We start from the raw sequence: 24,481 nt of genomic DNA, 5'->3' as shown, positions 1-24,481 counted from the left end.
TAATCCTCTTGATCAATTTAAAAATATGAGCATAACATCACTGTCCATTTTTTAAAGCAGAAAAAAACTGAGTCCCAGAGAGTTTGTTTGAATTGCAAGGAACTGGTTATGCTGGGTCGTAAACTCATTGCCAGCACTATTAACCAGTATTTTTCACAGTGGAGCACTAGGTAATACACCAGGAAGGCCAAACTTGTGCAATGAAAAGTCCTCTGAAGATGAAGTCAAGAAATCTGGGCTGGAACTTGGCTGTAGCTTACTTTAAGAATGCAGAGAATTCACTTAAAACACCTGGATCATGATCTCCTCGTGTGTAAAATGGAAATATTAATTCCTATTTCAGAAATTTGTAGTTCATGCTAAATAGGATAATATATATGAAATCTCAGATGGTAGACACTCTTAACCTTAGGTTACTTTGAATCTCAAATAGCAATAATAAAGTAATAGCTAATGTCGGTCACTATTCCTAACACGTCATGGATTATTTCTTTTAATTATTATAATAAACATTTGTACTCATTAAAATCATTATCCTCTATCATAGATAAGGAGACTGATACAGAGAATTTTACTTTACTTTACTTGCCATAATGTCACAGCTGATAAATAACGAACCATGATACCAATCTGGGAAGCTGGACAGGATTTGCTTGCTTTGCCGTTCTGTGGAGAGACTCACTGGAATGTCATAAATGTTTAACTAATTTAGTAGTTAGGGGAAGACATACACATTTTGGGCAGATGACAAAGCATGATGAGATTTCTGATTTGGGAAAATAAATCTTATAGGAGTGGGTAAAATTGTGGAGAAACAGAATACAGTTTGGAAAAGCAGTTAGAAAGTTACAACAGTAGTTATGGATTCACTACAGCCTAACCTATGAAGGGAAATAAATCTCCATACAATTGCCAAACCATCTTATTTACTATGAGATTATGATCTTATTACAAAGGTAGGATTAGCTCAACTCTCATTTTCCCATTAGTTGGTGATGTATTCTTCACTTTGAAGATATTCCTTAGACTCTCTTTCTCTTCTCCCAATTTCCTTTGGAACAGGCTTGTTTTAAAATGGTTTTTAAATAAATAATTCCAAGATCAATATTTTGAATTACTTAAATGAGTAAAATGTGCATGTACTGTTTTTATGAGGCTGGCCCCCTCTCAAATTTTCTCCATATTTATATTGAGGTTCAAGATAATTGTAATATACTTCTAACTTCACAATTTTTATACTTATCATTCTTTATTGTCAACAAATGTCCAGTTGACTTCTGCCAGTTTTATTCTGATTGTTTCAGGAAGAAGGCAGTTCTCCATTTCTTCCATGTTCTTAAACACTTAACCATTTTGATGACTGTGCCATTTCTCTGCTTCGTCAGATGGTTGAAGGTTGCAGGTATCAGATCTGTCATTAGAGTCCCTCCCAGCAAGGCACAATCATGCTGCTTACTTAAATGTAGACAAAAATGTCCATTCCAGACGTGCACTAATGAGTGACCTCATTAGGGAGAGGTTGCCTGTAGCTGAAACCTTCCCTCTTTGTAAATATTATTCTAAGACACTCATTTATCTGTAAACCTGGGGGCATTTATAGTCACTGGTTTTACAAATTACATTCTCAGTTTTATTCATTTTTTTGCAAGTCCAAATTCGAAAATGATTTGCGTGGATTGCTAATAGCCTAATTGCGATTATTATTTCCTGAGTAACCATACATAATCTTTGCTGTTTAAACTTTGACTAATGCTCAGTATATCATTGAGGAGAGTTGTAACTTTTAATGATACAAAAATGGGCAATCAGTTATGCATTACTTAGAAAAGATATTCCTCTTTGATGTAAAGTCAAATATGTTGTATTATTTAATGCTACATAAAAAGTTTCCCCAAAATTTTGTGGCTCGAAACACAAACATTCATCTCTCAGTTTCTGTGGGTCAGGAATTTAGGTGAGGCTTAGCTGAGTGTCTGTAGTTCAAGGTCTCTCACGAGGTTGCAGACAAGCTATCAGGCATGATGACTGTCTAATTTGAATACTTGACTTAGCAATGATATTACTTCTTCTAAGCCCACTCACTTGGTGTCTGGCAGGCCTTACTCCCTCATAGGTATTGGACTAAGGACATTGATATCTTGCTGGCTGTTGAATTCCTCTCAATTCTCTCAAGTTCCTTGTCATAGGAACATCTCTACAGGACTGTCTCATGGCATGGCAGCAGGCTTTCTCCAAAGCAAGCACTGACAGAGAGCAAATACATGCCCAAGACTTTTTATAACCTAATCTCTGAAGTGACAATCCATAATGTCTGCCTTATGCTATTTATTATAACTGAGCTGATATTTCCACCCCACATTCAATGGGGGGGGAGGGAATACACAAGGGTGTTAATGCTAGGAGGCTGAAATCATTGGGAGGCATCTTAGCATTTATTTGCCACACAGGTACAATTTATTGTTAGCTAAATGTTTCACCAAAATTGATTGAAGAGAAAACAAATGAAAACTACAACATGTCACCCTTAAACTGTTGATTTATAAGTACTGATACAATAGATATTGAAAATAGCATAAGATTATTTCAACAATCCTGTAGGTGCAAGAAGGCATTTTGATTCTTGATTAATCATCTGAATTTCTAATATTCTTGCATTGAAACTGAACTTCATATGAGGTCACCTGATGTGAAAAAAGCTTATTAAAAAATAAGTAAAATATGTACTTCATTTATTTCTAGGAAGAATGTAAGATATAAGCATACCAGGAAATTAAAGATAAAAATACAAAAGGCACTTATGAATACATTCATTGAGCTTGATAAGAATGGTTCAATAAAGTTGTGGCTCTAGAAAGCTAATTTCACTGTGGAACAAATGGGAAACAAGGAAAAGGAGTCCAGTCATGGGATCCATTCTTTCATGAATCTTGAGGGTGGGGAAGAAGTGATAAAGTAGAGAAATGTGGGGTTATAGATGTGCTTATTTTTAAGAGGAAAAAAAATTAATGGAAAGGTAAGTTTATAGATACTAAAGTTGGAGGGAAGCAAATTTCTTGAAGAGATGGGAATTGAGAGTTATGATTCCCCTACTAGACTTCAAGGGGAAAGAATGTCACTTCCACTGAGGTGGGAAGAAAAGAATTAAGTGGGAATTGTGGCTTTTGGTACATTCCTAGATGCAAGTGCAGCAAGTGGACTTAGAAGTTGCCTTTTTAACAGTATCTAACAGTACCTATTTTTTTTCTGTAAAATAAATACAGCTTTTGCATGTTCAAAGAGTAGACCATTGTAGGCAAATGGAAACAGACTCATGAGTGATAGAGAGTTGAAGCAGTTGGAGACCAGGATATCAGTCCTCAGTGTTTTGGAATATGTTTTAGGATATAATGCTCAATTTCAATGCCAATCACTTCTTGTGTGTATTACTGAATTCCCCTGATAACTGATTTCTTTGCTGTCTCTTGGGCCTATAGTTTCTGGGGTAAATATAATTTTCTCAGACTAGTATCATAAGGACCTTAAGGATATATGCCCCTCTGGCTTCTTAGCGCAGCAGCATGGTCTATATCAGCCATACAGGAAGTTCCCCAAATTGAGCTATCTTCTATCTGGAGCCGTTCTCTAGGCTCTTTGTTCTACTGAACTATATACTTGGGGGGAGCAGAAACAATCTCTCTCCCCATCACATGGTGCCCTGCAAATATAAATATTTGTCCACTACATAAATATTTACTAGGCAAATGAATATTTTTTAAATCATATGATAGAATAAGTACTTTTTCCCTTCCTTAAATCATCTAGGTAACTCATATTCTTCCTTTAAAATCTAAATCAAGGACATGTGAAATTTTTCCCCATCCTCCTTCTCTTTTTGTTCCTGTAACACCTGGTATACATCTCTATCATAATGTTTGTCCCCTTGACCTCTGATAGACGTAAGCTCCTTGAGAGCAGCAATCATAATTGCTATATATTTGTTCCTCTGAAACAAAAATGCTTAATAGATTTTATAAAATAATAATCTAAACTAGATATTTAAGCTCTGACTGTGTTACAAGAATAACAAAGCAAATTACTTAAAAGTATTTGTGTAGGTTGGAAACAGGTCATTTCACTAAGACTTTATAGAATAGGTTGGGGGAAAAAATAGAAGTTAATCATTGACTTAATGTGCTCTGGCAGCTAAAGCATAGAGGAATATCACATATTTCTTAGCAACTAATTCAAAGAGAAATTTATGTTTATAAAAGCACCCTTAAAATATAATGGAAAATGTCTTCACTTAGTACTTTTAGAAAGATCTAAAACTTGTTCAGATAGGAAGTTTATATACTGATGGACCACAATACATTACAATTTGTGTTTTGAGCTGAAGTGTCATGGTCCAGATATGTCACCTTATGATTAACTAACAAAGTGCAGAAATAGAATTAACCTCTAATTAAATTTCTCTTAATAAGCTATCTCATGTTATCATTTAGTGAGAGTGGAATAAAACTTTCTCAGTGCTGGCATTCAAAGATTTTAAAATGGAGACTTCAGTGTTTTTATACAACATATAGAAAAGGCGATGGTGACAACGTTCTACGTGGTTTTAGGAGTCTGATTTTTATTCTTACTTTGGTCAAAGACCATATTTCTTGTGTTTGAGTTAAGAAACTATAGATTCTTGCTTATATCTCAAATATTTTCCTCAAATAAGAAATCTCACATATTTTACCTCTTAGATTTAGACATTATAGGAAAGACAGTTTGAGCCTGTTTTCAGTAAAATCTTGTATGTATTTAATACTGATAATGCCAATGTCATCAGTGTGAAAATAATGCTGCAGGTGGGACATTCATTGAGGAAACTGCTTTGTTGAATTAAGATGTATTTCTTAAGGGGAGGGTGAATAGAACCTAGCCATGATTTATGACCACTTATAATTAAAATGTGTTATTACAGATACCTGTCACAGATCCTCTACTAAGACCATAAATAATATCTAGTGCACCTACCTTTTAAATCTGTGTTTTGAACTACCACTACCCCTAAATTTATTCTCCTCCTATTTATTTATTACTCAGATAATGTAAAGTAGAAGCTGAGATTTTTAAATAAAAGTAATGCTATGATCAAGAAAGGCTGATATTTCAAAATATACTAATCTAATTCTTAGTGTAATTAATACAATATCTCATCAGTTGAATTGATGGTAAGCAAATGGGTTGACTTGCTTTTGTTGCTCACCCAGTGAAAAACTTTTTAAACTGAAAATATAGGTTTATTGTGATGAGTATTTTTACCCTTAGGTCTTGAATTCACTCATTTTTGTTCAATAGAATGAATTGCATATGCTATGTGCCTAGTGGTTATATAGGGTTCTACAGAAAATAAGAATTGTGGTGAAAGGTTTTTATCCATCAAATAGTTTGTCATAATATTTGAGATAATAAATTACTGAATAAAATAAAAGTCATATCCATGAAAGTAATATTCATTAAAATGCTTTACAACCCTGTGCAATGGGTGAATAAAGGATAGAACACTGAGAACAGGAAAGTTAAGATAAAATTTCTATGGACAAGAACAAAGTGTAAACCATCCAAATAAGTATTAAGCAGAAAGCAAAGGTTACAGAATGTGAGAAACAGAAGGAGCCACATGAAAAAATGGAGAATATTGCTCTTACAGCACAGTAGGGACTGCGGTATAGTCAAAGAGTGACTGGGTCTAAGAAAGGGATCTGACATAGTTCAGAGAAATAGAAAGCCTGATGAAGGTTATGTTTAAGGAAAATTTATTGGACACTAATGGAGAGATTCAACAGGATGCAAGAAGGCATGGTAATGACTGGAGAAAATGAACTGACATTTTTTATTTAAGATATAATTGCAATTATATATTGAAAAAATAATAACAGTGGATGCATGCAGTCATTTCTATTCAAGCAGAAAATAATGATTTTATAATTTCCCATGTTTGTCTGTGTATATAAAACAAATGATGCCAACAATTACCTATCAATATACATAGCTCTTGCCTGAAGCTAGATGATTTTGGCACATCTTCATGTTCCATGAAATGTGAAACACAAATTAACGGCTGTATTCCTGATTAGAATAAAAATGTGATTTATATGCAAGTGATCTCTAGGCCTCGGAGTACACCAAACTACAAATTAGTTTATACGAACTTGGTAATTTCAAGTATCTGTAGGATGTATGTATGCACATTTTAGGACATATATTTCAGTTATTTATATAAAATATATAAAATACATATTTATAGTAAATAGTTAAAAGTAAAATTATGTTAATGACTTAATGAAAGAACTAGGTAATAATAAGTATAAATAATATTTATGAAAATTATATTTATACAGTAATGTATGTGAAATAATATCAAAATAAGAACCATCCTATTTCATAATGCCATAAATAACTTTAAAACATTGGTCACTGCTCTTGAGGTCATTTAGCCTTTCTGACTGTGGTCCCTAACATGAGGTCAGTTTTCTTGGGCTCTCACACCTGACCCAGAAGGGGTGGTGATCAAAATATAAGAATTAGGAAACGAAAGTGAAGAAAAATACAGTTAAGTTTTGCTTAGCAATGTCAAACTTGTATCTTGGAACTATGCAGCATTTGAAATCCTTGGGGATGATTAAATTCATACCTATTGATACGTGGTGCCTACTCAAGCATAAACACAGTGCCTCTAAGGACTTAAAATTACTTTTAAAGGGTATTAATACAATCCATCATTTTCACTTTGGAATTTTCTTACTATAATACTATAATAATGTGCTGAATCAGCTTTGCTGAATCTAACTTTTCTTGAATTGCTTTATTCTGTTTCACAAGTTCTAATTTCATCGACCTAGATGACCTGAACATAAGTTTATATAACTGTTGTCATTGAATTCTCTTTATAAACTTAAAAAACTGGAAACTAGAGAACTTGTCATCCCTGATGGCTTCATAAAAAAAAAAAAAAACTGGAAACTTGCTGGAAAAAACATTCTAAAGTTATTTGTTAATACTGCTTTTCTCGTAAAATAGAACAGCAAATCAATAGTTTGGATTCATTGATTTGGATTACAGAGTATAATTAATGAGACATATAAATTATAACATAAAGAATTTATTTCAGTCAGTTATTCTTTTAGTGTCTTTTTTCATAAATAATGCTTGCATTTTAAAATAAAATCTGGTAATGGGCAGAAAACATGAGTAGACACTTCTCTAAAGAAGACATCCGGATGGCCAACAGGCACATGAAAAGATGCTCAACGTCGCTCCTCATCAGGGAAATACAAATCAAAACCACACTCAGATATCACCTCACGCCAGTCAGAGTGGCCAAAATGGACAAATCAGGAGACTATAGATGCTGGAGAGGATGTGGAGAAACAGGAACACTCTTGCACTGTTGGTGGGAATGCAAATTGGTACAGCCACTCTGGAAAAGTGTGGAGGTTCCTCAAAAAATTAAAAATAGACCTGCCCTATGACCCAGCAATAGCACTGCTAGGAATCTACCCAAGGGATACAGGAGTACTGATGCATAGGGGCACTTGTACCCCAATGTTTATAGCAGCACTTTCAACAATAGCCAAATTATGGAAAGAGCCGAAATGTCCATCAACTGATGAATGGATTAAAAAATTGTGGTTTATATACACAATGGAGTACTACATGGCAATGAGAAAGAATGAAATATGGCCCTTTGTAGCAACATGGATGGAACTAGAGAGTGTTCTGCTAAGTGAAATAAGCCATACAGAGAAAGACAGATACCATATGTTTTCACTCTTATGTGGATCCTGAGAAACTTAACAGAAACCTATGGGGGAGGGGAAGGAAAAAAAAAAAAAGAGGTTAGAGTGGAAGAGAGCCAAAGTGGAAGAGACTCCTAAAAACTGAGAACAAACTGAGAGTTGATGGGGGGTGGGAGGGAGGGGTGGGTGGGTGATGGGTATTGAGGAGGGCACCTTTTGGGATGAGCACTGGGTGTTGTATGGAAACCAATTTGACTATAAACTTCATATATTGAAAAAAAAATAAAATAAAATCTGGTCAAAATTGACTCTAGCTCAAATAATGTATTCAAAAGCAAATTCAAATCTGGGATAAAACAAACCTGGCTTCTTTAGACCTGGGACAAATATTTTTCACATAGTATATATTCAGTAAACATAAATTGGAATAATTCAAGTTTGAATTTATATTACATATGTAAATATGGTCCTTTTAAAGAACAGAACAACTTGAACTGCCTTAATAGCTTAGAGATAACATCCATCATTCTTTACATGCACAGTATCATAGGACTTCTACTAGGTAGAGAAACTAAGGTGTCACATTTAAGAAAAAAAAAGACAACTGATAATTTGCTTTCTGAAAAAGCAGTACAGTTAGATAAGAAATCAGTAGAGAACATCACAGGTCAACCCAATCAGTTACCATTAATACAGCCATAGGCTATAGCAGACACAAGCTATAGAAGAGATGAGGAGCCCCTTTTCTATCTAATGCACATACAGACTGTTTCTTCAAATAATTTCTGAAAGGTTTATGCTACATATCAATTTGTTAGTCCAATGACAACTAATTGATTCAAAAGTATTATAACTATATTTAATGTTTAATGTATTATTTATTTAGGCTTGATTTCCTTTGGAATCCCTCCCTATTGTGGATTCATGTTCAAAAATAGAATGCAGTTACATCACACAGAAATATGTCCTGAAAGAGCTCTTCCTTTTGGCACAGGTTGCCTTTCTAAACACAAGGTGCCAATACCAATGAGCAAGAAAATTGGAGCCACATTGAGTATCTAAAGTGGAAAAAAGAAGGATTCAGAACAGCTACTTCTTACTACGATGGATCACTGAGCACAGTCTACTGAAATGAAACTGCCTTCTGAGAAAGATTAAAAATCTAAAGTCTCTGTGCCCACAATGCCCATTTTTCAATGAAAATCACTAGACATACAGAGAAACAGGAAATGGGGTCCAAAGTCAATGAAAAAGTAAAAATCAATCCATTGAAATAAAGCTGAAGCAGGAAGATAAGGGCAAATAAAACTAAAGAGGGCAGATCTATCTATGTATCTATATAGATAGATCTCCAATTATATATATATATATACACATATATATATAATTTACATAAAATACATAAAATATAATTTACATAAAATATATCTGTTTACTGTAAAGTGAGATTTACAATTTAGGAAAAAGTAAAAAATACTATTAAAAATGGAAAGAGGATAGATAAATGAATTATACTGTGGTAAGATTATTGCATATGTGTAGTGAGATAAAGAATGTGAAGTATCAGCTTTGAAATGAAAGAAGGGAGATAATAGTAAAACCCGAAAAGAGAGTATGATGATGTAAAGTTGTGAGCATGAAGAATAAACTGCTGCCTATAATTAGACTATGAAGAGTTATGAGTGCTGTTAGCCCTGGAACAACCACTAAAACACAATTAGAGATTTAAAAATCAGTACAAGAAATAAATTAAAATCATATATATCAACTGAAAAGAAGAAAGAGAAGGAGCCACAAAAGAATAAAAACAGAAAGTACAAGTGGAGAATAAATAAGATGGTCTTAATTCCAAACACACCAAAAATTACAGTAACTATAAATGAACTAAATATTAAAATTAAAAATGATAGAATAACATAGATGAATATAACAGAAACTATACTGAGGAAAAGTAGCCAGAGACACAAAAAATAATTAGTGCATAATTTCATTAACATCAAATTCTAGAAAAGGCCAAAACCATCAGTTAGTCAGGAGAGTCATATCAATAATTGCTTGGCATAGGAGCAAGGGCTGTGAAGATAACTGCAGAGGAAAGAAAGTAAGGAAGCTTTTTGGGAAGAGGAAGTGTCCTGTATCTTGATTGAGCAGCACTTACACTGTAGTATATATCAATCAAAGGTTATTGACCTGTACATTTAAAATGAGAGAATTTTGGGGCGCCTGGGTGGCTCAGTTGGTTGAGCGGCCAACTTCAGCTCAGGTCCCGATCTCGCGATCCGTGAGTTCGAGCCCCGTGTCGGGCTCTGTGCTGACAGCTCGGAGCCTGGAGCCTGTTTCAGATTCTGTGTCTCCCTCTCTCTCTGACCCTCCCCCGTTCATGCTCTGTCTCTCTCTGTCTCAAAAATAAATAAACGTTTAAAAAATAAAATGAGAGAATTTTATTGCGTGTAAGTTATATCTCAATAAAGTTGTTTTTTTAAGTGTATCAAAATACTGATTGCTTAGTAATCAGTATTCAGACTTTATGGGTTCAAATATTGCCTCTGCTATTTTCTTACTGTGTGAATTGGGCAAATTACTTAACCATCCTAAGTTTTGTCTATAATTGGGAATAATAGTAGTTTATAGCACTGGTGAGAGGATTAATTCCTTATCTGGAGCAGGTGTTCACTATATATCAATACCATATTGTAATAATATCATTAGCATCACTACTATTTTTACGAGGTTCAGAATGTGAAACTGTTGAAACAGATATATCAAATCATGAGACAAAGTTATTCTCATGTTCAAATAATTCTTTTAAAAGAGAAATGAGACTTGGATAAAAAGTAAACTCAAAGAGATGCTATTTGGTAATGTAAGATAGGGCAATTAGAGTCAAGTCACTCAATACATACAAAAAACATTAGTTTCCTATTAATGCTGTAGCAAGTTACCATAAGTGTTGTGGCTTAAAAAAACAAAAATGTATTATCTTACAGTTCTGGAAGACAGAAATCCAAAATGAGTAAAATAGGGCTAAAATCAAGGTGTCAGCAGGCCTACTTCCTTCTGAAGCCTCTAGGGAAGACTATATTGCTTTGCCTTTGGTAGCTTCTAAAGGCTGCTTATATTTGGCTTGTGGCTTTTTTCTTCACCTTCAAAACAAGCCACATAGCATCCTCTCTTTCACATGACCTTCTTCTCTCCTATATCAACTCTCTTGCCTCCATCTTATAAAGATACATGGGGTTACATTTAAGATCCACCAAGATAATCCCGAATAATTCTCACCTGGAGATCCTTAATTTGACCACATCTGCAAAGCCCCTTTGGTCATATAAAATAACACTCAAAGATTCTAGGGATTAGTACACAGTTGTCTTTGGAGGCCTGCCAAATGCCATACGAGCAAGATTGGAAATGAGAGGGGAGGAAAGGAGGAGACACTAGTGCCCTGAGAAATTTTATTTTTAAAAGTTTACAAGTGTTTGGTCAAGGAGAAACAAATGTGAAACAACAACAAATATATGAAATAAAATGTCATTGTTATTTTTAGGTGTCCTAAATGTTTATCTGCGTTTGAAAGGGCAGACAACCATAGAGAATCCACTGTGGTCTTCAAGTGGGAATAAAGGACAACGGTGGAATGAGGCTCATGTTAATATATATCCAATTACTTCATTTCAGGTAAGAGAAGAACAATCACTTCTGTAAACAGATTGCTACACATGAGCATAATGTTAAAAGGCAGACCTTAAGCAAACATTAGAATATGAACATTCAGAAATTCTGTGATACAAGTATCACAAAATGACAGTATTAAGTTTTTCTTTAGTTCTCAAAGCTGTTTTATAAAGAGAAAATGACCCTTTTCCTTATTAATACCTATCAAGTAATATGTTTGAATAATTATCTTTCAGAATCTAAATGATTTGCCTAGTGGAAATGTAATCCATTTCTACAAATTCACATGTGTATATTTTGTTATCTGAAGTTAAATAACACAGGTTCTTATAATAATGGAAGCTGGGTAGTCTGTTCTCAATCTGTTTGAATTTTAGTTGATGAAATTTTATATATTTTAGCAAAATGTGTCTCTTTTAGCTAATGTCATTTTAGTAATTTATCACTTTGATTACCAAAGCCAGAGAACTTAACAAAGCTATTTTTCTTTGTTTTGACATAGAAAGGTAGGCTTAGATTGAAAGCTACAAATATATAATATAAATTTTAATGACTATAAAAATGGCCACTATGGCTTGAGACAATACTTCATGAAAATATATCAGTGGAGAAAATAATGTAGTTGTAATGATTTTAGTAACTATACATAGTATGTGTATTTTATATACTCAAGTGTTTTTTTTCTATCGGTGATTTCCTCAATATATTGAAACATATTTTTGCTTCCTATGTAACTGCCTCACCAACACATTATTAAATATATATACAATAAGTTTTTAAGAGAATAGTTATATTAATTATTAGTTATTACCATAGACATCAATTTAGTAAATATTAGGCACATTCAAGATAATCATTTATTCTCCTAACGAACAATTCAATAAATACTTCTTGAGCTACTACCATATGCCAGGAACATACATAGTTTGAAGATCTAAAAATGATTGCTTGGGGTGCCTGGGTGGTTCAGTCAATTGAGCATCCAACTTTGACTCAGATCATGATCTCATGGTTCGTGAGTTCAAGCCCCACGTCGGGCTCTGTACTGACCGCTCAGAGTTTGGAGACTGCTTCGGATTCTGTGTCTCCCTCTCTCTCTGCCCCTCCCCCACTTGTGCTCTGTCTCTCTCTCTCTCAAAAGTAAATAAACATTAAATTTTTTTTAAATGATTGCTTACCTCAGATTGGTAGAAATATACATCTAAACACTGACATCACATACTGTAAAAATTGCAGTAAGAGAGGTATGCACAAGGTTCTGTGAGCACACCCAAACAACAAGAACAGTATGGAGGAAAGTCAAGAGACACTTGAGGTATGTGAAACCTGAACCAAGGAGAGGGATTGCAAAGCCAAGCAAGAGCTAACAATATTGCAGCAGAGTTCGGAGTAAAGAGACATAGACATCATATACCATAGGATTTGCTTGAGAAACAGAAAAACTTTTATCTAGAATTTGGTACCTAAAGATACATCAGACTGGGGTGATCTGAGGTTAAGGTTTAGATAATGGGGAGTCATTGGAAGATTTTAGTTGGGGAATGACCTGGTACAGTGGTCACGTTGGGGTTCAAGTGGGTTAAATTGGGCTGGCAAACAACTTAGCACTCACAAAATTCACATGAAAGATGTTGAAGGAATAAACTCAGGAAGTGGTATAAAAAGAAGTGGATGATTTCAAGATCTACTTAGGTGTGAAAACTAGCACAGCATTTTTATGTTGGGAATTTGGGAAGCAGCCATAAATGACTAACAGGTTTCCAACCAGGGAATCTTGGGTAATTCCTGTGCTACACATTACCTTAAGAAAAAAAAAGGAAGGAAGGAAGGAAGGAAGGAAAGAAGGAAAGAAGGAAAGAAGGAAAGAGAAAAGCTTCAGGGTTGAACACGGCTACTTCTTTCTTGGACATGTAAATACAAAATGCCTATAGACTATCCTTTTAAAGCTGTGCAGGTTGCTGTATGTGTTTATGTGAAACTTTGGAGACATACACATTTGTGAGTCATCAGGTCGTATGTGCTACTTAGAAATGGGGGAATGGTTGATATTTCCAAGGGAAAGTGTACATAGGTGAATAGTGATTAAATGATGGAACCATGCAGAAAGCTAACCAATAATTAATAACAACTGTGAGAGAAGAGCTCAATCCTAAGTAGTATTTTTTAAAGTTAAAAGGAAGGAGATCCAGGAAAGTTGGGTGCCCACAGAATTTAAAGATAAAGATCGGACATCTTTACCATCTTGGTAAAGAACCACCATCATAACTAAAATTATTTACTCCTCAGAGTTAATAAAATGACCTATAGGCAGATACTAAATTTGTTATATTTATGCAGTTATTTTATTCTATAATTTTTCACATTAGTAAAGTATGAATTTTGTTTTGTTTTGTTATGATCTTACAAGGGAATGTTGCTTTAGTCAGGTTGTTACAACAGGGAGAATCCACAAGGGAATGTCCCCCTGGATATAAGCAACGAAGAGAGTTCATAGAGGAAAGAAATGAGAGGCAGAGTATCAGTTCCAAACTTGAGGTTTCATCTCATAGAAAGGAATTGCTTTCCTTTGTGATTTGGTCCATCTTACTCCATTGCATCTTACAACCAGAATTGTTGATTTAAAGAAGGGATTTCAAGATGTGTATTAGTCTTTTGTTACCAGGAAGGATGTGGTCAGTATAAATTCAGAGTAGAACATTTTTACAACTCACTACAAATGACACATTTTCTGCAGCCTCAGAGATTTCCATATTAAATTCACAAAACGAGATTGATTAGAATGTTTAAAGCAGAAGTTCAATAAAGTGTTATTCACAAAACTCCAAACCTTGGAGAACTCTTCACTACAGTCAACTCTTCGCCTCATTCCAATTGAGAAGTCAGCCTGGGTTTGCATAGTTGGTGCTCACAGTATTTGTCATTTCTGGTGCTTTTTGTTCTTTTGTAGATGCAGATTTCCATCTGGTATCAATTTTATTTTGCTTAAAGGACTTCTTTTAACATTTATTTATTATAGTGTGGGTCTGGTAAACATGAATTCTTTTCACCTTTTGTATTCTGAAAAAGTCTATTTCATCTTCATATTTTGAAAGATCTTTCCCCTGAGTATAGGATTCTAGTTTTTCCTTTTGGAACATTAAAGATATTCTGCTGTCTTTTTGTTTGCATTGTTTCCAAGAATAAATCTGTTGAAACTCCTATTTATCCTTCTGTGTGTAATATGACTGGCTGCTTTTAAGATTTTCTCTTTACCACTGGTTTTGAGCAATTTAACTGTGACATGTTTTTATGTCATTTTCTTCATTTTCCATGTGCTTGTGGTTCATTGATTTTGAATCAGTGAGTTTATAGTTTTTATAAAATTTAAGCATTGTCTGGATAATGTTTCTTCAAATATTTTTGTTCCTCCTCCTCTCCTTTGAAGAGTCCAATATCTTATATATGTATATAAGACCCCTTATTTATGTGCATGTATATAAGGTATTACAGTTCATTGATGCTTTTTAAATGCTTTTTAAGTTGATTTTTGTGTTTCATTTTGCATAGTTTTCTGGTGTGTCTTCACATTCATGAATCATTTCTTCTGCAATGTCTAATCTGCCTTCAATCATATTCAGTGTATTTTGCATCTCAGACATTGTCATTTTTGTCTCTATAAGTTCAACTTGAGTGTCTTAAAAAATATTTCCACATCTCTAGTGAATGTTTTGAGTATATGAAACCAAGTTATACTAGATTTCTTTGTCATTGTCTGCTAATGCTAATACCTATGTCAGTTTCTTGGTTTTGACTGATTTTTTTTCCTCCTCATTACAAGCCATTATTTATCTGCTTCTGTGCATGTCTGGTAGTCTGATCGGGTGTCAGACACTGTGAATTTTATTCTGAGAGGTAAAATTCTTAAAATTTTATAAAATGCAAATTTTTTGTGTATTTTTTTATATTTCTGTAACTATTCTTGAGCTTGTTTGGTAGTTATTTGGAAGCTGTTTGATTATCTTGGTCTTGTTTTTAAGATTTGTTGGAAGATGCTGAAGCAGTGTTTAGTATAGGGCTATTCTCACTACCAATGCAAGAGTCTTCTGAGCACTCTGTCCAATGAATTATGAGGTTTTCATGTCTTGTGTGAGTTAAGTACTGTTACCTTAAATGCATCACTCTGGTTCTTTCCCAGTTCTTGTGTAGTTACCAGACATTCACGCCCTGATGAGTACATTACTAAATACTCGAGGGGGACTTTCTGCAGATCTCTGTAACTCTGTCTTTGTTTATATCCTGTCTTGCACAGTCTAGCTACTTTGGACTCCTTAGACTCTCAGCTCTACCTCCTCAACCCAGATTTTCTACCAGGTTCTGTCTTTCTTCTACTTGCACCATGATCTATAAATTCTGTATAGGACAGTCATAGGATTCACCTTGTTTGATTCCTGTCACTCATTGATCATTGTTCTTCATTACCTAATGCTCATTGTTTCCTATATTTTATCTAGTTATTTGGTTGTTTCTGATGAGAGGATAGGTCTGGTTCCTGTTAATCTGCCTTGCTGGAAGCAAATCAAAAAGTAGCAGTTTTTAATGAAGCATTGCTACGCTTATATAAGTTATCAGTCAAAAATAAAATAAAATCATTTTTATTTTGTATTTCTATGTTATTTTATTCTCTGACATATTTTTAGGTCTGTTGACTAAAGACTGTCTTTAATTTCATAAATCTTGATTTTTGAAGGAAACATGAAACACAGCTACATCATCCTACCACATATATTGTTTGTATTTTGGTTTTGAGTTTGTTGTTATTCTGAACTCTTTTCAGACAAAGTGATTTTATACTCAAAAATAATTTATAACCTATTGAGATTTTCAAAAATACTTGCTTTGGTATGTAATGCCTACCAGGAAAACATGGTAAAAACTGTACAGAATATATTAGCATATAAATTAAGTTATGAGAAGTTTTAATATTACTCAGATGTAGATTTGTGGCATTGTAGAATGTCTTTAATTCAAGTGGAAAGGATATCTCCTACCTCTTGGAATTTTAAATAAGATATAAGTAGTCTTGAGCCTCTGCTGCACTGACACTTAGGTTGTTTTGTTTGGAGTTGCATGCATTTAAATTATTTTGATTTATAAACCCTTTAAAAAACAGCCACTTGCAAAGTCCTTTGTTTGAGTGTGTCCAGTTAGTTTGCTTAGCTGAAAATAAAATTGTTTAGTATTTCTCAGGGTTAGTAGAAGTTTTAGCCTTCTGAAATTCCTTTTGGGGTTCTTTTTCAAGAATTAATTTAACATGATCAGTGCTTATGATGAAAAGATATTTTATTGCTAGATTTGGAAGGAATACAGCAAAAATTCCAAAAAAGGTAAAAATGATGCAGTGTTATCTTAGAATGCTACTTATCATTTATATCACCAAAAAAAAAATCCTTTTTAATGCTTTACTTCTTTTCATAGTATATTCCAAATGCTTTCCAGGGGGGAAATATGGAGACATCCTGAGACATAAAAGATGCTCTTTATATTTTCTTTATTACAGTTGAAAGGAATTCTGGAGATCTTCTCCCTTTATATCCTCATTTAAATATTTCAAAGTGATTTCAAGACAGTTTATCTTAAATAACATACATCCTTAACATAAAATAGGGTGGGAAAAGATTTTAGCTCTCTTTACATCATGCTCCCTTCATGCTTATCTAGGTAATAATAATAATAATAATAATAGTAGTAGTAGTAGTAGTAATCTGGAATATATTGTCACATGGTCAAGTAGATGCATATCTGGCATTCTAAGCCAAATTCCAGGGCCATTATATAGACACAACTATGGCTCCTAAAGTAACTATTGTAAACATTTTCCAATGACGGGGCACCTGGATGGCTCAGTGGTTAAGCTTCTGACTGGATCGCAGGTTAGGTCTTCATCTCAGGGTTGTAAGTTCACCTGCACTAGGGATCCACACTTGGTATGAAGCCTACCTAAAAAGAAAAAAGAAAACAAAATTTTTCCAATGTTAAAGCTATTTTAAACTTTATTTGTATCTTAATTTTTTCCAAGTGATGTACACTGTCAGTTTTCAGACTGCATTCTTAGACTTTGTGGTTGCCTTAGCAGTAATAATCAGAAGTGATGTATTTCTTGTCTTGAAGAATATGCTATGAACATTTGCAGAAGGCATCATTAATATTGAAGTCAAATCATCAAAAGTGTGTTGTATCCTTTGACTCCCCCATCTATTTTTATTCATTAGTGTTGCATGGAGCTCTTTCTTCCTTACTAAGAAATTATATTTGAACACAAGTTTTAATAGGATCATCTATATCTCTGTCTCTTTATTGACATCTGTATCGGTAAGCTTTAATGCACTATACTGTATGTAAGAAATTGTCAATCAGTGAATTAAAATAATTTTGTTTAGTGTCATTCTAATAACAGAAGCCAACATACATTTTATTAACTTCCCACTTGAATATACCCACCAGCAGTTAATTTTATGATCATGCAGTATTTATCACATATTAGGTTTGATGCATTGCATGTGCACACTGTGAAAATATATAAAATTTTAAACTTGTCATTTCAGTTAAGGGAAATCATTTAAATAATATCAGTATGATTGTGTGTAAAGACCACGTTTTACATAAATTGAGCCTTCTTTTAGGAAACCTAAACTTTAACATTTTATCCCTAAGTATATCGATGTCATTAATTCCTTCTTTGTGGCAATTAAAGCAAATGCATTTCAGAAGTATTGAAGAGGAAAGGAACATAATTTTACCCCTGTAATGTAATAGTATTCAGAATCATGATGGTCCTTCATAAAAATATGACAAAATTTAACCTGTTAAACTAGAGAACATTTCTTTTATAAATGAATAAAATTCATTTTTATCATTGTATACAGATTATAGCTTCCAGTTTGAGATACATCATAAGGAATGGTTATAGTTTCTTCTTTTTTATACCTGGGAAAAAGCTGTTTGTCACCAAGGATTTATTTTTGTAAACACTTGAAAGTTTGGCCAAGGTACACTGTTTGAATTGAATCTGTATGCATTTTATTTCTGTTACCTACTTCACAATCAAAAACAATATAAAGGAAAAAGGTATCCCTCTGGGTCTTAGTCTAGAAGTCACTTACGAGTATATTGGAATCCATAAAATTTTGTTATAATAATTAAATATGTAGTTGGAGTTGGAGTTCAGAACATAAAAAGAACAATGCGATAAATATTTCTTGTGAGAGTCTGTAGGAGTTAAAAAAAACAATCTGTATCTTCTTAGGAGCAAAACTCTTATGGGAATTTAAAGGAAACAAACAAACATATGGCATAGGATCTTTTTCTCCCTGTTCAAATAGGAGGCTGAGGAAGACTACAGTATTTCTCTGGAATATTGGATTGAATTCCCTATCATTGCACGATTACAAATAAATATTACAAACACTAATTATATAACTGTACCAAGAGATATTGTCAGAAATTATTTTTATCATCTGCTGTTTACACTATCTATGCTACTACTATATTTCTGATTTATTTCCACACACAATACATAGAACACCTGTTATGCTTACACAGGAAGTAAAGTTGCTTTACTCAGTGACAAACTGTATTATTGATAGTTGTACAGATAAATGTAATAATTTATAAATCAGCCAGCTCTTATTTCTATAACACTTAACTCATTCAGGATCAAAAAGGGATGAAGTTTTCATATAAGAAAATGTGCTAGATATAGGCAGTCCTGATGACACATGACAGTTCAACTTGTGTTGATTTGTATTTTTGCTGTTCAGCCAACTATACACATACAGTCAACTCACTGCAGGGAGGCAACACGCACATTAAATTACATCAATCTACTCTGATGCTTACCGAAAAAGGCTCTCCCAACGCTTCCTCTCAGTCCTATCACAAAAGTAGTGTGACAGCACCCTTCACAACCTCTCTGCTTCATGGCTCTGTTTTTAACCCAAACATAGGTCTGACCATATGTTTAAGCATGAACCTAGGTAACCTGAATGGGAAGAAAAAGGAAGGGAGGATAAAGACAGCTAATGGGAAAATTAGGAGTGATTGATACTTTATGGTCCCTAAAAGACATTTTGAAATGCTTTGAGCAATGGCAGCATCATTCAAGGGCCAGCAGCTTTGAAAAGATGTTGATGATTTACATATTTTAGTTCTCACTTTTTTTTTTTTAAATAGTCTCATCTTTTTTATATTGACACCTACCTCCGGGTGACTAGAACTTGCTAAGTAAAAATAATTGTGTACTTTAAATGAGAAAAATTGTGGATGATTGTCTTACCTATTTACCTCTACATAACTAAGATGGAAAAATCTATGTATTCCTAAACCTGTTTCTCCAGCATCCTTCCCACTGAAAAGACTGACTTCACCTTCATCTGTTTAAATTTCAAGTGCGAGCAGGTGCAGAACATTCTAACCTACCCTATCAGCCTTCTCACGGACACTTCACTTCCCACACAAAGCACATGAGAATGCAGTCCCCTTCTTTGCCATGGCTACAGCATAAAGCCTGTACTCCACTCTACAAGCTGGGTTTGCTTCCTTTCCCTTCCCACACCATCTTTTAAAATTAAAACTATTGGTTACTGAGGAGGTTTCCTCTTTACCAAAGCAAATTTTCCTGATTAATGCATCCTTATTCCTGCTGCAGTCCAGAATTAAAACCTGACTGGGAGCCAGAAATCTGTACTTTATTCCATTTGATCCTTTATAATAGCTGCAAGAAAGAAAGAATTGTGATGACAGTACTCCACTTTTATTCAGTCAACTATTAGCCGTGTGGCCAAAGTGGAACATGTTGGATTTTATGGAATAAGACTCATAGCAACATGAATCTGTGGGTTCTAACTTTCTCCAAGATAACACTCCATTCATGTTGTTATCTTCAGGAGAGAAGACTCAGCATCACATGACTGAAACTAAGAAGGGGGTGGGAATAACCATTGATTTACTCTAACAATGATTCTCTACCAGGTAAGCAGCACATTTTAAAATAAGGAAAAATACCCAATGACTTAAAAACCCATAATTAGGAAACAGGCAGTAGTGCTGATGGGGCAATTTAGGATGACCTTAAAGAGCCATGTGCTCTATAAAAGGTGTGCATATTAATGTTTTAAAATGCATTCACCTCAGCCTTGTTCAGAATAGCTGAAAATAACTTTAATGTCTAACAATATCAACAGGGCCACTGGTTACACAACTTACGTGATACCCATAAGGTGGGGAATTCCACAGTCATTAAAATGATTTCCCCTTTTCTGATTTCAGTGCTCTTGGATTTTTATACCATTGATTTTTTTTTTTAATTCAGGTTGTAGGACCTTGTGATTTAAACAGCCCTCTGAGAGTTTTGGGGTTTTTTTTAGCTATTTCCCAGGTAACTTTCCAAATACCACCTTAAGACAAAAGCAAGTCATTATTCTAGGCAGTCAAAGTAATATTTCATTTTTTATTCTGAGGACTGAGAATCCGTATACTGCTAGCTGGGTTCTATATTATATTTTAACTCTGGTCTGCCATTTTATTCTGGCTTGAGTGATAACATGACATTTTGGATGTTTTTCAAAGAAATGGCTTTGGGAAATCTTTATTAACTTATTTATCTCAACATAGGTAAGCAGAAAACTCTTTCTACACAAATTAAATATAGTAATAAAATTTTCTCAAACTTTTCTCTCCTATCAGATCTTGAAAATTATTCTTACGCTATGGATTCGTATGGACTATGAGCAGGGAAAAGGAACTCAATGCAAAAGTTGATAACTAATGCTTCTGCTTACTAAAAGATTTCAATTAATAAAATTATGACAGTATATCAGAGAACAATAGATAAATCTTTCAAAGGTAGCATAAGTATTCTGAAAATCACCACAAATTTGCCTTTAAGGAGCCATATTAAGATACTTTCAAAGACAAACAGAACCAAAAATTTTGACATTGATAAAAATAGACTTTCACTCAATTTGTTGCAATGAAATAAGGCTAAAAATTGTATTAAAATGCATACATCAGCTTGATGTTGAAACAGCTCTTTATTAACCTAATTTTTCTTTGAAAAGACCAAACTAGATACTTCATTTTGGCGTGTAGAAATTTTTGTGATTATAATCACTAAATGCATAGGTTGCCTTTTTGTATCAAAAAGATTAAAAAGGTTTTGCTAGAAGCAAGGAATGACTGTGGGGTTATAGAGAAAATTTTATGTCTTATTTCTGCAAAAACTAAATAATAAAAATTTGCTAATTGTCCCTATATTGTTATTGTATTCAGAATTTAGCAATAAAAGGAGACTGATTTCATTCATCTATACTTTCACCTCTCATGTATCAAGTCTCAGTGCCAATCACTGTTGTAGATACTGGAAGTTCAAAGGTCTGACACTAAACACTAAAGCAAACCCATAAATATCTTCAGGTGTTTAAAAATAGAATGTCAAAAGTGAAATTATAGAGGTATATCATAACATAGGGGAATGTGAGAAACTTATTCACTGTATTTGCAAGAGAGCAAGCAATTTCATAGTGATGGTAAACCCTTGTTCTTGGCTTCAATAAACATAAATACTGCTGTAAAGAACCGTGAACTGATTTATCCCATAAAATATTTCTAGAAAACCAGTGTTAGATGTTTAGAGAAAACTGGAGGGAATCTATCTCAGAGAAATACTGTTCAAATAAACATTTTTCCCCTGAAAACGAACAGTGGTAGGATTTGTAGCAGTGGTAGTTTTTATTGTATTATTCAATTAAGTGTAGTTTTGTTTTAAAACCAACACAGAGCTTTTGATGTGAAAACTAATATTAGCCAAGGAAGATCCTATGATTGGTTTTGTTAAGAACATTCATGTTTTTTTTAAGCAACAACTCTGAAGACTGTGAATAATAAATGATGCCAGAATTACTGTTGATTTTAGGTTTGGCTCCTTGGTTTCTCAGTAAAAATCCATCTACAAATCAAAGCTCGACATTTAGGTTTGTTTCATTCATATTTGTAGCTCATTTTTGAAGGTATTCGAGGTCCTGGCATAGAAGGTGACATTGCCATTGATGATGTATCAATTGCAGAAGGAGAATGTGCAAAACAAGACCTAACGACTAAGAGTAAGTGTCTATTCTTGGATTGGTTTGATGTAATGTTAAAGTAACATATTAACTGTTAAAATCGTCTAATTTTTAAAACTCATTTTTTAGTTTGTAAATTTAGAAATTCCTTATATGTGAGACCCTAAAATTGTGAAGATATTTTGAAAACAAAGTATTAAATTTGAGGGTAGGCATATTAGACCTAAGATCAAAGTAATTTTGATTTAGGTCTATGGAAGGCAAGCACACCTTGATTTTTAATGAAGATTTTTAAAAATATTTAATTCATATTATTAATTTCAGAGGATTCTTTAACTTTTATGAAAACATTGGCTAATCTATATACTCAGCAATTTACATAGCAATAGCTATTTTTATTGCCCCAGTTTATGAATGTATTTTCCAAGTCTGACTTTTGCAACCATTTTAACAGATTCACTACTGTGAAGAGCCTACGTGTATACAATAAGTAAGAGATCAGCCCATTTTTTCCTGCTATAAGTAACCTATGTGCATCACAATCTTGTTTAGTAATTTGGTTTCATTTTTTCACACATGAATATTTTAGTTTAATGATATATTCAAATTTTATTTTCTTGCCACAAATATGTTTTTGAATAAAGGAGATATAATGTAAAATATTATTAATATGTGTAATAAAAGAGATAAATTTAAAAATTACAAATAATGCAGATAGCATCAGAATTATGTGTTAGGCAGCTTCTTAAAATCCTCATCTCCATATTATCCATGTGAATCTGAGAAAACTAAAACCATTTCTTTTAAAAATTCCTCGACTTGAAAAATTTTCATAGGGTCATCTGATCTTTAATTTCGTGATTATATAAAGGGGTATATCGATCAAGCTAAATTTAAACAAATAACTCATCAATTATTTAGTACACATAAAAGGAGCATGAAAGTCCATTTTGTAACATGTAGAGAAAATAGGAGTCTTTGTTAATTGCATATAGTTATTGAGAAATTGCATTAGTCTAGATGTTGAAAGTCAAATTTGTGCAACTACCCAGTGATTGCTTATATGAACTGAACTGACTCCATTTTTAAGCATTGTAAAGAGACAAAAACTAAGATTGTATACAACAATGAGCCACTTTGCTCATAGTTTTCACCTTCTTGTCATTATACTTAGTATTTCAAGTAATAAATTTAGTAAAAATTTTTTCCCATGTCTGGCTAATTTCACTTTAAAAAACCAGTAGCAGTACCCAAATGAAGTAGGTTTGTCAAATATGCATTCTCCTTAGAGGAGGAGAATGGGATTTCTTTTGCATTTCATAACCTGAGCCAGTCATAGTAACATCATATTAACTGAAGATAGTTACCATATTACATAGGAATCTTACAGTTAGATAATTTAATCACTGAACCCTATTACAAATTAAATTCAAGAAATTGAATTAAACTCTCCAAATGAGGAAAGCAAGAGAACTCCCTCATGGAGGAAACACAAGTGGTGAGAGTTGCCACAGTAAAATGACAAGGATAACCCATAGGGACTTTATTGTTACATATTAGTATACTTTCATAATCAGTTTTCTTCTCTTCTAAATTGAGAGAAATGTGTGTCTGTTTTAAATAAAATCTGTCTGTACTGGAGGTATTTCTATTTAGCCTCTGGAAAGCAGAGGAAATAGCCCCAATGAACAAAAATATTCTCTTTGGTATGAGAAAGTATTCTGTTACACTAGTATACATTTAACTATCATTTATTAAGCTCATTTTGACAAGTAGTATTTGGTGAATATTGTTAATTTCTTAGTACACACCAATTTGGCGGCCCAAAGCTTCTTCCTAACTGCTCAGGTTCCCAACCCTTCTCAGTCAGTATATGGTACCACAATATCAAAAGCTGAGGTTTTTGCCTTATCTTCAAAACCCAGGTCTCACCTAGGTGAGATCCAT

The 24,481-nt window shown here is 33.5% G+C and overlaps 1 protein-coding gene across 1 annotated transcript in view; it reads left to right on the top strand.

Annotated features, from left to right (window-relative positions):
- Positions 1–24,481, top strand: part of MDGA2 (MAM domain containing glycosylphosphatidylinositol anchor 2) — an 858,520-nt gene that overhangs the window by 828,705 nt on the left and 5,334 nt on the right. Inside the window, exons 15-16 of the mRNA XM_043556078.1 lie at positions 11,311–11,441; positions 22,468–22,573. Coding sequence (XP_043412013.1) covers positions 11,311–11,441; positions 22,468–22,573 — 237 coding nt within the window. The remainder of the gene's footprint in view (positions 1–11,310; positions 11,442–22,467; positions 22,574–24,481) is intronic.

The sequence above is a fragment of the Prionailurus bengalensis genome, chromosome B3, assembly GCF_016509475.1.
Source record: "Prionailurus bengalensis isolate Pbe53 chromosome B3, Fcat_Pben_1.1_paternal_pri, whole genome shotgun sequence".
Taxonomy (NCBI): domain Eukaryota; kingdom Metazoa; phylum Chordata; class Mammalia; order Carnivora; family Felidae; genus Prionailurus; species Prionailurus bengalensis.
This window is presented reverse-complemented; position numbering and strand designations above follow the sequence as displayed.